The sequence below is a fragment of the Triplophysa dalaica genome, chromosome 21, assembly GCF_015846415.1.
Source record: "Triplophysa dalaica isolate WHDGS20190420 chromosome 21, ASM1584641v1, whole genome shotgun sequence".
Classification (NCBI taxonomy): Eukaryota; Metazoa; Chordata; class Actinopteri; order Cypriniformes; family Nemacheilidae; genus Triplophysa; species Triplophysa dalaica.
Window position 1 is genome coordinate 16,336,334 of NC_079562.1, and position 16,705 is coordinate 16,353,038.

General features: G+C 37.6%; 1 protein-coding gene across 1 annotated transcript in view; it reads left to right on the top strand.

Annotated features, from left to right (window-relative positions):
- LOC130410665 (potassium voltage-gated channel subfamily D member 3-like) overlaps window positions 1–12,634 on the top strand; it is a 98,560-nt gene extending 85,926 nt beyond the window's left edge. Inside the window, exons 6-7 of the mRNA XM_056735476.1 lie at window positions 7,789–8,045; window positions 8,290–12,634. Coding sequence (XP_056591454.1) covers window positions 7,789–8,045; window positions 8,290–8,485 — 453 coding nt within the window. The 3' untranslated portion in view covers window positions 8,486–12,634. The remainder of the gene's footprint in view (window positions 1–7,788; window positions 8,046–8,289) is intronic.
- The last annotated feature ends 4,071 nt before the right edge of the window (window positions 12,635–16,705 follow it).

Sequence of the window (16,705 nt, forward strand, 5' to 3'; positions counted from 1 at the left end):
GATTTTTAAAGCTGTATTTTGTCCTTTATGTAACCTCGCCTTATGACGATGAATGACATGGTACTCATTGAAACATAAAGCTGTCAAATAGCTGTCAGTGGAGAAACTTGTTTTGCCCAGATAATGGCAATTTTGAAAATAAACCTAAACCTTGTTTCAGACAAACAGATCAGGCCCAAATTTTCAAGAAACTCAAACACACAGATTAAATTTCCATTGTTGCTGCTGGTGTCTGAGAAATGGCACACACTACACTTAATGTGCAGCTCATGAATTTCAAATGTAACTCTCTAAATGTGGAAATCAGTATCCCCTCTCTCTCTCTCCCTCTCTCTCTCTCTCTCTCTCTCTCGCTCTCCCTCTCTCTCTCTCCCTCTCTCTCTCTCCCTCCCTCTCTCCCTATCTCTCTCTCCCTCTCTCCTTCTCCCTCTCTCTCTCTCCCTCTCTCCCTATCTCTCTCTCCCTCTCTCTCTCTCTCTCTCTCTCTCTCTCCCTCTCTCCCTATCTCCCTATCTCTCTCTCCCTCTCTCCCTCTCTCCCTCTCTCCCTCTCTCTCTCTCCCTATCTCCCTATCTCTCTCTCCCTCTCTCCCTCTCTCTCTCTCCCCCTCTCTCTCTCTCCCTATCTCCCTATCTCTCTCTCCCTCTCTCCCTCTCTCCCTCTCTCTCTCTCCCTCTCTCCCTATCTCCCTATCTCTCTCTCCCTCTCTCTCTCTCCCTCTCTCCCTATCTCCCTATCTCTCTCTTCCTCTCTCCCTCTCTCCCTCTCTCTCTCTCCCTCTCTCTCTCTCCCTCTCTCTCTCTCCCTCTCTCCCTATCTCCCTCTCTCTCTCTCCCCCTCTCTCTCTCCCTATCTCTCTCTCCCTATCTCTCTCTCCCTCTCTCCCTCTCTCTCTCTCCCTCTCTCTCTCTCTCACTCTCTCCCTATCTCTCTCTCCCTCTCTCTCTCTCTCCCTCTCTCCCTTTCTCGCTCTCCCTATCTCCTTCTCTCTCTCTCTCCCTCTCTAAGTTCAAGTTCAAGTCGCTTTATTGCCAAAGCATTTTGCAAATAAAATATGACAGTATCACTGTTGATTTACCGCACTACAATAGAAAAAACACTACAATGTAAATCTATAAAAATAAATAAAAGTACATGAAGAAAATAAGTAAAATACATTGTTTTCATAAAATAAAACACATTTTATGAATTATCCTTTTTGTATAAGGGGAATAGTATATACATATTTTGCAGCTAGTTTGGCTGCCCTATCATCTTCTCCAAGCAGATAGTGGAGTTTCTCTGAATCACTAATTGTACTAAATGAACGATTCAATGCTTCAAATTGTGGAATTTTTTTTCTCTTGTAGTGGTGTATTTAGGACAAACAAGAAGAAAGTGTTTCTCATCCTCTATTTGATTTAGGTCACAGTGTCTGCAAAGTGTTTCTTCTCTTACAATCCAGGATTTTTTATGTCTTCCTTTTTCTATTTCTAAATCATGGTCACAGAGACGATATTTTGAAAGGATTTGTCTTTCTTGAAAGTGTTTTATTGATAAGTAGTTTGCCAGTTTGGTAGTTCAATTCAGGGCAGAATAACACTGGAGTTTGGTGTGGAGGTCAAATTCTTTTTTTAATTTTTCATCATATTTATACTTGAGATGTTTGTCTCTTTGTATATGTCAGGGATGTGTTTCGAGTCAGATTTAGCTTGAGTTTCATTTATTAGCTGGGCTGTGAGTATGTTTAGAGGATGAGTTACTGTGGGGCTTTCATTAGCAAGTAAGGCTTTATATTGAATGGATTCTGAATGGGATTGGTGGAGATGATGCCAGAACTGAAGAGCTTGTTTTTGTATCTCAATGTTTAGGGGGTATAGGCCTATTTCAGCTCTACAGGCATGGTTAGGTGTGCCTTTGTTTACTTTTAGGATGTTCTTAACAAATTCCAAATGGATTTTTTCTAACACACTTTTATCCCAATTTTGAAAATGTAATGTTGGTCCCCAGACTTCACTTCCATACAAGAGAATTGGCTTAATGATTGCGTGATATAATTTTAACCATGTTTTAATTGGTAAGCTTAATTTGCCAAATCATGCTTTTATGGCATAAAATGCCCTACGAGCTTCTTCACTTATAGCTTTTACCGCCAGAGCAAAAGACCCGGATGCTGACACATCAATGCCCAGGTACGTGTAGCTAGTGGTGTGTTGGAGGACTTCTCCTCTGTTAATGAACTGGTGTTTGTCTCCCTGAGATCTGGCCTTCTTTTGGAACACCATGACTCTGGTTTTGTCTAGATTCACTGTCAGAGCCCATTCCTCACAGTATTGTTCCAGCAGGGACAGGCTCTTCTGAAGTCCCTCTGCTGTGGGGGATAACAGCACCAGATCATCTGCAATAGAGCAGACATTTAACCTCAGAGACATGCAGAATAAGTCCTGGGACACTGGAGCGTTCCAGAGTTTCAGCCAGATCATTTATGTAGATATTAAACAGGGTTGGGCTCAGAGCGCATCCCTGTCTCACTCCACGACCTTGCTGGAAGAAAATGCTTCTGAAATCTCCAAGTTTGACCGCACATCTACTGTTCTCATACATTGACTGAATAATGTCAAATGTTTTTCCACCGAATCCAATTTTGAATCATTTGTATGATAAACCATCATGCCAAATAGAGTCGAAAGCCTTTTTTAAATCAACGAAACATGAAAATATCTTTCTTTGTTTGCCCTTAAGATTTTTGTTGATTAGAGTATGGAGAGAGTAGATGTGGTCTGATGTCCGTTGTTTTGGAAGAAATCCAATTTGTGATTTATTTAGGATGTTGTATTTTGTCAGAAATATAACTATTCGGCTGTTTATTATATTACAAGCTTTGCAAGATTACTGCCCACACAAATTCCCCGGTAATTATTGGGCTCAAATTTATCTCCTTTTTTAAAATAGGGGTGATGAGTCCTTCCGACCAGGTCTCAGGGAAGTTGCCAGACCTTAACACCAGATTAAATAGTTTTGCTAGGGCTTGAATTATATAAAGGCCGCTGTGTTTCAGCATTTCATTACTAATGATGTCTTGTCCACATGCTTTCTTGAGTTTAAGATTTTTAATGTATTGTGTTATTTCTGAAGTTGCGATGAGTGTGTCTAATGGGTTTTGGTATTTTTTTATTGTTTTCTTTACATCTTCTAATTTCTCCTTTGTTTCTATTTGGGGTTGATTGAGGTCTGAAGGTTTCATTTTTTGATAAAGGTTTTTAAAGTAAGAGCTCCAAATTGTGCTGCTCTTTAGTAATATGTCTGATTTGGGGCTTTCAGATTTTTTAAAGAGATTCCAAAAATTGTTTTGGTCAATGGATTCATCAATTTCCACAATTCTAGCTTCATAATATTTATCTTTTTTGTTACGAATAAGTTTTTTATAGTTTCTCAGACAAATCGAGTAGTTGAGCCGAAGTGTCTGATTGGTTGGTTCTCTATGTTTCTTATTAGCAAGCTGGCGAAGCTCTTTTCTGGCACATTTGCATTTATTATCGAACCAAACATCTTCTTTATTTCTTTTTTTATGTATTTTATGAATGTTTTGTTGTTTCATGTTAGATATAGTCGCCAATGTTTGCAATATATAATTAAGATCGTGTGTAGCTGAGTTTATACCATTGATATCTAGAGTAAACTCTCTGCACATAAATTCATCCAGCAGTTTAGTATTTCAGGACTGCTCATGTTTTCTTTGAAATGTTCGACATTAGATTGATTCCAAATGAACTTGGGTTTAAAAGGGAACAGTTTTTCCTGTTTGTTTGATGTTCTGACTTCAGGTAAAGCAGTGTTTGGCAGTGGTCAGAAACTGGAAGTTGAGGTCTGACTGTGAATGCATTAATAAAGTTTGGCTCAATATCTGTCAATGAGTAATCAACCACACTGGCTCCTAGTTTGGAGCAGTAAGTAAATCTACCAAAAGAATCGCCTCTGGTTCTGCCATTTATGATGTACAGCCCTAGACCTTTACAAAGCTTTAACAACTGCTTCCCAGTTCTGTTGATGACATTGTCACAGCTGTTTCTTGAAGTAAAGACAGGTGTTGACTGGCGCATGATGTCCCCAAATATATGATCATTACCTTTGATATTAACATAATCCATTTCTCTTCCAGTCCTTGCATTTAAGTCCCCACATTGTGTAGGTTATGCAAGCATTCTTCTTGGTAATATGGAGAATCATGAGGTGGAAGATACGCTGAACAGACGTAAAGATTACTCTGGGGTAGAATAGATTTTACTTGAAGCCATATTAATGAATTTTCAGTTTTGACCGTTTTTATCAGATGTTCTATATTCTCTTTGTGCCATATAAGTATTCCTCCTGAATCACGGCCGCATTTTATTTGGGATTTTTTTAGTGATGGCACAATGATTTCTCTGTAACCTATTGGACAGTGCAAAGTCTCATTACTCCGACAACAGGTCTCATGAAATATTGCAATGTCTACATCTTTTATACTGCTAAGTAAATCTCTGTCTATTGTGTGGCTTCCAAAAGTTGAAGAGTGCAAACCTTGTATATTCCAACAACTAATTTTAAATGACTTCATAGATAATAATAGATGTGAGATGGTGGTCTAGTGGGTTAAACCACTGAACTGGTAAATCAAAGGTTGCTGGTTCGATCCCAGTAGCCACCACCAGTGTGTCCTTGAGCAAGACACTTTACTCCATGGTACACTTTTATCACTTCATCTTTCTTTTGGAGTTCTGATTTAATGCTCTTCCTGTATTTCTGCTTTAATTTCTGTCAATTGTTTTCTCATAATTGACTTCATTTCTCTCAGTTCTTCTTTGGTTTGTTGAAGTTCCTTTGACATCTGTTCTTTGTTTCTCTGTAAGTTTTCAAGCTCTTGTCTTAGAGTCCACCATATCCAACGCCAGGAGTGAAAAATGTTCTTTCATTTTTGACATGGGAGTTAAGGCTGTTGTAGTTGTTGCTGTATGTTGGATGTGTTTAGATGAAGAGTGAGTAATAAGATCTTCATGTTTTTGTATGGAGCTTGTCTCGATCTGTGACTTCTTTTTCATTTCTGTTAAGTCCACTATAAATGAATGGAGGGCTGGATCTGATCCTTGGATCATGACGGTGCCATTTTGATAGATGTTCAGCGATAGAATTCTTGAATCTTCATTTTTTTCTTCATCTTCAAATATCAAGATCTGTCTGCCTTTACATATTCCTCTTTTTGTGATGAAGGTGAAGTGTTGACAAAAAGCAGTGTGCCATAAAGAGCTGTTTTCAGTGAAGAAGAGCAGGTTACTCATAGTATTGTGATCATTGTCAGCAAACAATGTTTCAGGATTCTCCCTAATCTGTTTCTGTCTCTGGATCTGCTTTGAGTGCTCAGAACTCTTCTGAGAGTAATCAAAGGGGCGGGGCCAGTCTGCTGCTGTTGCCATGGCTGACTTTAGAATGTAAACACTCAACTGAAAAAACTGTTGATCTGTTTGTTTTCAAAATTCCTATTGCGTACTATATGTGTTTATAAAGCTTAAAAATACAAAATCCTAATAATATTGATGTAATAGAGTAAGCGGGGCGAGACCGTGGTTCGAGTCCGGTGAGTAATTGTGAATTGGCGCCAGCTGTGCGCACACCGGCCTCCAATCACGTAGGAGATGGGAACATAACATAAGTTCGGGCCCGGTCCTCTCTCTTCGACGGTCCGGTCGCTCGTTCCTTTTATATGCTCCCTATCTCCTACGTGATTCGAGGCCGGTGTGCGCACAGCTGGCGCCAATTCACAATTACTCACCGGACTCGAACCACAGTCTCGCCCCGCCTACTCTACTACAATTGATAAATATAGACAGCGAAACAACATCAAAATGTCCACTTTCATCCAAATAAATCTCCAATAGACTTAAAATTTGTCCGTTTAAGTTCCTTTTCAATAGTTTAGTCTATACCTCCTCTGATGTTCAGTCTGTGTCCAACTTCATATAAGTCTGGATTTAAAAGGGTTTCAGCTCAAGACAGGACAAGGATCCGTATCAGGAAAATATCCAATGGCATCAAAAGTTCATTCAAGTTCTTATCCAACGGTCCAGTTGATTCCTCCTCTGAAACTCAGTCTGTTAACAATCTCCACACAGGCCCCAATTTGAAAATGGTCTCCGCTCGAGGCAGGGTAAAAAATTCTGCTCAAAATGTTCAAAATTTTGCTGTGATGTGAGCGGCTGGTGAGTGGTGAGTGTGTGGTTGTTTTTGTGCCCGCTGTGGAAAAAAAACAGTTTTCTTTTCTTCTCTTCCTATTAATCCTGGTTGTGTAGTTCTTATAAATAAGCAATATTAGTTATTGAATCGGCCAAAACCAGCGAGTTACTGGGTATCATGGTGGCCCAGAGAACACGTGGATATCCTGAGAATTGAGCTCTTAACACTAGAGGAAATGTTAATGGAAATGAGACTGCAGTGGAAGCTGAAAATGAAGGATTTGTGGACGCTGTTAATGTGATAAACAATGATCCAGCCCCTAGCACATCTGATCAGGGAGTAGATGATAAGAGGAAGTCAAGTCTCGCTAGTGACGATCTAAACTTGATTAAATGCAACGTTGTACCAAGTGAGATCAATGAAATCATCATTGATATGTGAATTAAAGTGGTGGTGCTGAGAGTAAGGAGCTGATGGAAACACAGGCAGGTTTGAGTCAATGCTATAATACTGAGTTAGTTGTTGAAGGTATGAACCAAGATGCAAGTTCTTTAATGGATATGGATCAGGCTGTGTTTAAAGCATCTCTAAAGAGGATAACGAGTAAGAATTGCTTTAAAACAAGCAATGAAGGTCGAAAAAGGACAAAAAACTTTGATGATGGTAGTGAGAGTTGTTCTGACTCCATTGCTTCTCTTTGTTCTCAAACTAATTGGACATTTGGTGATTATGGGGCTGATGAAATTAGGAATTGTACAGTTCAGTAAATATTTTCCAGATCTCATACGACGTGTTGAAAGTATGAAATGTTTGATGGGTAGGGTCGATTTAGTGTCTATCCTCGGAGTCTATCCTCTAAGGAAAATTGTTAGAAAGTTAAGTAATGATGAGGACATTGGTTCATTTTTTTTGGGGGGGGGTGCCTTGTTCTTTGTGCTGTGTTCTCTTCTTCTTTATAAAAAAGACAGACATTTGCATTGCCTCATTAAATGTGAATGGAGCTAGAGATATATGAAGAGCAGAGATATATGAAGTAATGAAACAAAATAAAATGTATGTCTTTTTTGTTCAAGAAACCCACAGTGATGAAAATAATGCTATTGAGTTGGCTAAAGAACACAGTGGCCTTTCTTTCTTAAGCCATTATACTTTAAGTGAAGGAGTTGCTATTCAATTCAATATAATTTTATGTGGAAGAAGAAATTGTTAAAGGGAGATTGTTAAAGATTAGAGCTGAATTCTCATTTGTGTAAACTTTGCAAATAGATGTAATTCTGTCTTTAATTGTGTGGAAAAAAATCTAGATGTAGATATTGCTTCACGTAAATGATAGAATCAAATGAGCTTTTTGATGTTTGGAGAAATTGTCATGAGAATGTAAAACAGTAAACCTGGTTACATCTTTGTTATAATTTGTTGTCACTAGCGGTTGAAAAAGTTGTATTGTTAAAAGCATTATAATTCTATACAAGAATGGTGGGATGTTGGAAAAGTGCAAATACAGCAGTTTAGTCAACAACACACTCGAAATGTCTCAAGAAAAATTGCTGAAACATTTTAACAATTTAAAAAGAATCTCTCTCTCTCCCTTCCTATCTGAAGGCCCACGAGTTTGTAGATGAGCAGATGTATGATCAGAACTGTACAGAGAACGCTCTACAGAGTTTCCCATCCCGGAGTCCATCTCTCTCCAGTCACGAGGGCTTCACTGGCACATGCTGCTCACGACGCTCCCACAAGAGTATCCCGCTGCCCAATTCCAGCATGTCCACCACACACACGCACATGCACTCCCAAGGCCTGCAGGAGCTAAGTGCTATTGACATCCAGTGTGTGGAGCAGCCCTGCCACGGCCCAAGGTCAGCAAAACATTATGTAGTTAATCATTTTTTATGTTTGCACACTAGAGGGTGCTGCGGATTTAGGAGGCTGGCATCAAAAAGGGTTAGTGATTGCCAAATGCATAGTATTTACAAGTGTCATTATCATGCATGTTTTCTTAAGTTTCCCTATTTATGTTATACAAAAAATAAAAAGAATAACCACAGAATTTTTGGATGATGTTTTAATTAATAAGATGACATTCATCTCTTGATTTGTCAGCCGTTCTAGCCTGAACTTGAACCCAAATGAGCAGAGTCAACTGAACAATAGAGGTCAACAGATCACCACAGCCATCATCAGCCTGCCCTCACCACCCCCGCTGCTCTCCGATGGGGTCGGACACGGACCACCCAACCCTCCCGCCACCATCAGCACCACCGTTAGTTCGAACATCATCAAGGTGTCCGCCCTGTGACCCCTCCGACCGGGGATGAACTTTAGGATGACAGCGTGTGGCAGAACTGTTACGACAGAGGGCTTCGACACAAACAGATTCACTGGACATCGTAGGGTAGAACCGTAGATGCCAAATGGGGGGTGGGTGGCGTTTGAAAAGAGGCCAGTGCAGTTTTACAAGTTACTTTATCATGAGCCAATAAGAGAAGAAATGTGTCTCAGTGTTGGTAATTCACTTCCAAGAAAGGACAGCGGTATTAACACCAAAATTTTAGCGCAGAGATTACGTGACTGGGGAATGGATGGTACCGTGTGAAGTCTCAACGAGTGAAAGTGATGTTGTGTTTAAACATTTCATTACAGTTTGGTTGTCCGTCAGTCTTTTCGATAGGCACACGTCATGTGCGACAATCAAAGAGATTTGATAATGTGTGATATTCACAAGGTCCTGTGGAGATCTGTGTTGGTAAGTTTAAATATGGCTCTGTTCCCAAACCAAGTGAGTTGCCTGTGTAGACAGCAGCGAACTATGTTTAAAAAAGCAACATTGCATGTATTTTTCGTCAAAAAGGCAATTCCTTTGTGCCTTGTGATGAGCTCCTTAAAAATAAATGGACGAATTAGAAATCGAGATGAAGAGAAATGCTAATTGTATTTTTCAACAATAGAAAACAGCCAGGAAAAAAATCTGTGTCATTAAAAATAGACTGTTTATCTTAATACTTGTGGGTTTCGTGCATGCTTTTGTTCATATCATTAGCTTAGCAACATAGTATTGATAAACACTTTTGAAATCAGTTGTGGACACCTCTTTTGTTTCTTATGAAACCTATGTAGGGTTCGAATTAAGGGGGTGCTGGGGCAGTCCCAGACTCCTCACAAGGTCTGAAATAATTAACTTGAGGGTCCCCTGGTTTTTTCATTAAAACTAGATTATTAAAAACCCAAAATATTTTTTTGTCAAATTATCACGTTGTCCGTTATTTGTCCAAATTTCATAAGACGCAAAATGACATTTTTGTCTGAAAAATCCATGCATGCTCAAGCGAGCGCGCCACACAGTGTTCAATGAAGACAGCACAGAGATGTCACAACTTTGACGCGTCTCTCCCTTACTCGATCCAGGGATTTTTTTATTAATATTCCAAAAAAAGGGACTATCATTGCATTTCAAAAATATAAAAAAACAAGAATCAAAGATCAAGGATATTAATAAAAAAAATGGAAAATAAAAGTAAAGGAAAATGATATCATATGTTTTGAAAAACTTGTTACTTTAAATTTCCAACCCATGTGGATATCTCTTAAAGAATTATTAAGTAATGTGGTCAAATAACTGTGATCCAAATGATCATTTGATTGATTCTTTAACTGGCAGCACCGTGTTTTTTATTTATTTTTGAGGGCTGGTTTCGGGAACCCCAAAGCAAAGTGCTTTGATACAATTTGAGCACTTCAACATTCTAAAGTCACTTTTATTACGTCTGTTATAATTAGGATGCTACAGTAAACGGCAGTGGACAAGGTAACTCACTTGGTTTGGAACAAGGCCTTGTCTATGTTTGGAAAATTATTTTATGTACCACAATAAGCCAGATGAACTTTATAGAAGCCAACAGATATTCACAACAATATTTCTTCAATCAATACAATGATTCATTTTTGTGTGTCTGTGTGTAGTGGATGTGGTCTAGCCAACCCGTTTTCACTCCTGACTTGTAACATAATGACGATCGTTCAGCACTCCTTGGCGTCACTTTTTAGCGCACAGGATACTTCCTTTGGCGTCGTTTTTCGATGAGCGAGACACTGGAGAGCCAATGGCATTGAAAATGACGTAACTCTTCTTCTGGCGGCAATTTTAAACGTTTGTTGCTCGGCTCACAAGATCTGAGATTCACAATCACGCCGGACAGTGATCGCTTCCAAATCTGTTCCTCATACAAATCGACCATTTGCCACTGGTACCCATGGAATATTATGAACAACATTGTGACTGCTTGTACCTTGTGTTTTATATTACGATAAATAAACTGTTTCATTTCTTGCACAAACTGCCTGAATAGCGTCATGTAAACACTATTTTCCAAAATGACACCAAATTGGTACCCTGCGCGTTGAAAAGTGACATCATGGAGCACTGACCTAGTGTCGATATGTAACAAGTGAGGAGTGAGAATATGTTGGTCTAGCCTAATCTCCATTCCTCACACTCATTTCAATAATTGATCTTTCCCGTTCAGTTTTCTTTCACACTTTCAGGTGTTTTTCTTGCTCAATATGGAAAAACTGTGATTTGAGTGGCTTATTTTCTTTGCAGTTCCTTGACACCGGCTCTTAATAGTTCTCTTTCTTAATTTCAGTTTGTTGATGTTGCAATTTTAACAGATCCTTCAGTTTATATGAACAGTAATTCACTATTACAGCACTTTAGAGGTTTCAGATTATTGAGCTGGAAAATGTTAAACTTGTTTTTGTCAGTTCATTGTCTCTGCATTAATTTCCTATTGCATAGGGAACGATTCTAATAAATTATTGTTTAATATGGAGATCTTGTACGAAAATTATCAGGTGATGTACACAATTTCAGAGGTAATTTTAAGTATGGTTTACTTACAGATCACATGGTATTGATCAGTGATATAGAGCTATTAAAACCAGATAATAACATTGTAAAACTCACACATTTCCCCTGCCTTCAACTTTTAAGTTCAATTAAACTAGTTTTATGAGCCGATTGAACTAGATATTTTAAGTCAGTTCAATATAATTGAAGTTTATTCGACTCATAAAGCTAATTTGTTTATTTAAAAAAATTAAGTTTATTAACTTCATTCAATTTTGAAGTTGTGTTTTTACAGGGAATGCCAACTGTGATGCAGTATGTATCTTTGAGGTACTAATTTGTAGGTGCAAAAGTGTATTTTAGGGGGACAGCCCCAGTGAGATTATGTACCATTTTTCTGAGAGTGCACTACCTAGAATATGACTTAAAAAATGTACCCCATCACCCGGTCAAGATAAAGTGATCAAATAAATACTGTATTGTTATCTAGTCACGTTGTATGTACTGTATTACCTGATTGACTCAAGTATTTTTTCTATATAATTTAACATTTGTTTCATTTAAATTGCCTGAATTTTAATTCTGGTAAAAGGGTTGCAAACCTCATCTATTTTCTACCCTGTGTGGAGTAAGTACTTATTCTGCCTTCACGTGCTCCCTGAAATGTGATAATTCCCACATCTGGGTACAGTTGCATAAACATAGCCGCCAAGTTAGACTGTGTCTTAACAACGAGTCTCATTGACTAGTAGTGTGAAAGGACTAACCAGTCTTTCTTATCTGATTTCAATTCGTCCAATCTACCTTTTTATCTAACTGATTTGAAGAAATTGTGACCAGACTTGAAAAAAAAATGAGGTGACTTATTAGGCTAGTCTAAGCAGTTTATGCAACCGTCCCCTGAAGTCGTGATTCCGAGCTTGTTGTGTTCAATTGCTTTGTTGTCAGTAAGAACGGAGGTTTTGGAAAAATGTTATATGGTGTTAGTTTTCAACCATACATATTGGTGAAATACATGCTATTTGAAAAAAAAAACGTTTAATGTGTCTATATTCCATGTTTAAAGTTTCATGCGATCCATCTCGAGAATTTGGTTGTCAAAATTTCCCAACGTCCCAGTGGGATACAATCATTTCCGGTAATTCTGAGAGCATGTGAAGGCAGGATTATTCTGTGAGATGATGACATCACCAACCAGGAAGTGAAACATTTGGTTGAGGCCATTGTGTGTTTACTTTTGTTTGAGAATTTTTTGTTAGTTTATAGTCATGTTCGCTTCCTTTTGGATGGGGGGGTCTGTATTACTGTTGCCGGTTAAAATTGGAAATCTCTGTAGAAATCTGAATTTGTCGGTTCTCAATGCAGCAGGAAAACAGAAAGTATTGTCAAAGTTGTGTTTTTAAGTCTTGTTCTTGCCATAAATCAATCCTCATAGCTTCTACTTTTGCCTGTTTATGAGTTCTGTTTTGATGTCTGTAGTGTATATTATGTAAGTAGTTGTTCCTAATTTATGACTTTGTCTTGTGATTTCTTCAAAGGATCTGATAAAAGCTTCAAACTGCAACCAAAAATGAATGTCCAGTTGTTTCTACAACAAATGAAAGAGGCTTAGTGGGTTTTTATAGCTGGAGCGAAAGAAATGTATTGCTCAGATAATTAAAGGTCCGGTGTGATTCAACGGCGTCCAGTGGTGAGATTCTGAATAGCTACGAATAGTTCACTCCAATACAATTGTGACACAGATCATGGAATTCATCCACTGCTTTTGGACACATAACTTTTTATATTTAACTGTTAAGTAAACACACATTTGTAAATGTACCATTTTGTTTTATTTTTTCAAACATGTTTTCATAGTAAACTGATCTTTTTAGTAAAGCAAACAGATTGTTTATTGCTACAAAAAGACTGATATACATTTTCTTTTAGGCAGAAAATTTTGCACAGCAGCATAATTGCTTTTATCAACACAGTTCTCAAAAATAGTTTTTATTCAAGAGTTCAACAGATTTAATCATCAATCACAGCAGCACATTGCCAGCAAGCATCAATCACTCAGTCACATGTCAATCCCTTGATGTTTGGCGTTGGAATAGGTAATTGGACACAATGTTTAAATAACAAACCAAATGTCAATTGTTAAAAAATACGTATCCTTACCTCTGCCAACACACCAACACCCAGTTTCCTAGTTCCCTGAAATTACAATATAAATACACAATGGGGCGGTTTCCCGGACAGGGATTGTCGTTTTCATTTGACGCTTTCATTAGACTAAAATAAATGTTAGAGCTGTCCAAACCGAAAACAACATACACAGACATATCTTAAAATACATCAGTGCCATAGTTTTGTCTTAAAATGCACACAAGTAAGGTTCTTTATCAGGGCAAGTTCGAAAAAATCATTTAAATGTCCCAATCAAATGAAATCCTGGGAAACCACCCCTAATTGTTTATAAATACGTTTTCAGTTTACCGTTTTTTTTTAATAAGTTACTAAAACTATATTTCTTCTGAAAGAAATGAATGATTGAAAGAAAAATTCAAATATCTTTGAGCACTAGTGCCCTCCCCTGCATCAATTTGTTTACCGTATCATTTGTGCATGGTGTTATGTGTAGAATATAATTTCAAATGATTTCATTTTTTATACATATATTCAATGTATAAAATACATTTAATCTGTATGGCGATGTGTTCCCTGAGGAAAGTGTTCATTTTCGTGAATAGTAAAACAAATATTTTGGATGTTCATTTATGATTAAAACACTACAATGATTAAACCAATAATCATGTGCCTTAATATATAATTAACAAAAACATTTCAGAATCAGAATCAGAAGAACTGTATTGCCAAGTGTGCTTGCACACACAAGGAATTTCCTTTGCGGTTGGAAGATTCTAGTAAAGACATTCATCACAATAACAAGATTTACAGTCTGAAAGTTTCTAAAATATGCATATATAAAATAAAAGACTATTGTATAGAAAATTGGGGATAATAACATATAAGAGACATTGTATAGGGACGTTTATAGTAGAATGTACATATTAACAGATTGTATATACACTTGTGTACATGAATAATGTTGTGAATAGAGGTAGTGTTATATACATGTATAAATAAAATGCACATATAATAAGGCACTATAGTGCACACTATAGGAGAAGTGAAAGTGGAAAATTGCTCTTAAGGAGCAGTTATATGCTTAGGAGGGGGAAGAATCTGTTTTTGTGTCTGGAAGTCCTGGTGTTTGGTGCTCTGAAGCACCAGCCAGAGGGCAACAGTTCATATGTTTGTGTGCGGGGTGTGTGGAGTCAATGATGATTTTTCTTGCCCTGTTTTTCACTCTGGAATCGTACAGGTCCTGAAGTGTGGGCAATGGAGCACCAATAATCTTCTCAGCACTCCGAACTATCTGTTGTAGTCTTCGTAGGTCTGATTTGGTGGCCGAGCCATACCAAACAGTTATTGAAGTGCACAGAACAGATTTAATGATCAGTGAGTAGAACTGGGTCAGAAGCTCCTGAGGTAGGTTGATCTTCCTCAATTGACGGAGGGAGTATAACCTCTGCTGGGCCTGCTTTACAATGGAGTCTATCTGGGACTCCCACTTCAGGTTATGAGAGATGGTGGAGCCCAGGAACCTGAATGACTCCACAGTATCCACAGTGCTGTCCAGGATGGTGAGGGGAGGAAGTCATGGAGGGTTCCTTCTGAAATCCACTATCATCTCCACTGTCTTGAATGCATTAAGCTCTAGGTTGTTTTGACTGCAAATGTATAAGAAAAAACTTACTGCCTTTAAAAGTCATTGCAACTTACTCTTTAAACGTTTGTTGATGGTGAACTAAAACATAAAAAAACATATATAGTTTTAGTAAAATTAGTGAAACATTCCAATGCAGTACATCTACACTCGTGTAATGAGTCATAATTTGAGTTGTAATGTTATACTTTTAACACTAGATGGCAATATTTTATCATTTAATCATGAAATAAAAACGTTCAAAATAATAATACCAATCAAAATTAGCTCCATTCTGATTATGAATTATCTCTTTAGAATAATAATTCAATATTTCATTAGATAAATTTGACTATTTTAATGTTTAACATGCATAAAGCAATCTTTTTGGTACATGGATTCTTCTTGCACTGAATTACAGTTTTCATTTTGTTTGACAGATGTAATGTATCCTAAATGGGCTGAGCATGTATTAACAGACCCTGCACCTGATCTGATTATTCTTTCATTTTGACTAAATTTATTTTAGACAGTAATTTCCCGTAGATACTCTTGTGCTGTCAGTCATCTGAATTCACCATATCACGTATCTATCTGAAAGCTTCATTTCCTGCAGATAACATCACATCAGTATTAAAAACATCTGTCTCACACATCAGTGAGCAGACAGCAACTCGGAGATGCAAATCCCTTTAAGGTCTTTTATTTTGACACATTACAAAATTAAATCATCTGAATATGATTCAAAGTTTCAACTTTAGAGTTCAAGTTACTTTCACCTACAGTATGATACAAGCTTTAGGATCGAAAATGTGGTTGGACAGCACATTGTTACATGAAATGGATAAAATAAACCTAATCTAAACCTTAACACCATCTTTTATGAGCCTATTATACATACATGTGCATGTGTCATAGTCAAGTGTTTTTTCATCATTGTCTTTCTGATGTTTTATCTGCAGAAATTTTAAAAACACAAATTCTTGATTAAGTTTTTTGCATCCCTAAGACAATTTGACCTTACTTTTTTTGCTTTTGAACTGACCCAATATTTGTAAATACATAATTAATAGACACCACTGCAAAAGATTAAAGCTTGGTTTTAATGGTTGACTGAACGTGTTTGAAGAGGTTCCCCTTAGGAACTTTGTCATGCTTCAAATTCTTCTTCTGTATATTCTATTCATCCTCATCCTCTTACAAAAGAACAGCACTTTCCTTTAGTCCTGAACGTTTTATTTCCCACAGTCCTTTGCTGCTCCTTAAGTTCCATATGAGTGGTAATTACTGCCTAATTTGTCCCGTCGACTGTTTTATGGCTCTACATTCACTGTCTGTGCCTTTCGGTTCTGCTGTACTGTACATCAGTTTTATTTTGCCACATAGATAAAATTCTCAGAAAAAATATGTTGTATTTTCAAGGCTACAGTAGCTCATTGTGTGCGGTATCAATCACATAGCGGAATATGTCTCTAATGACAGATGCATGGAAACGTTCATGTGAGAAGCTGACACAGTTTAGCTGTGTGGTCTCCAAGGTTTCCTTTTTTTGCTGAACCGTGACTGAACTGTTTATAACTTGCTTTCTCATTATAGGTTTTAAAAACTGGCTTGGAGAGACAGGTTCTACATCAGCACAAAAGTTTTTTTCCCTTGTCAGGGTAGTTTGGTCCTGTTGGGTTGGTTGCACTGGCAGCTGAAAGGAAGTGAGCACACGCGGACAGCTGCAGAACAGGAAGAGGATCCGGTCAGGGATTTACACACATCGCTTGTAGTTCTGACTAAGTAATAACATGTGGTGCTTTCTTTGAATAGCGAACAAATTACCTTTTGAAACCTAAAGATTATATAAAGCATTATGTTTGACATTTATTTTATATGATTTTTGAAAATGATTTTCAAGTATGGTTTGATTGCATATT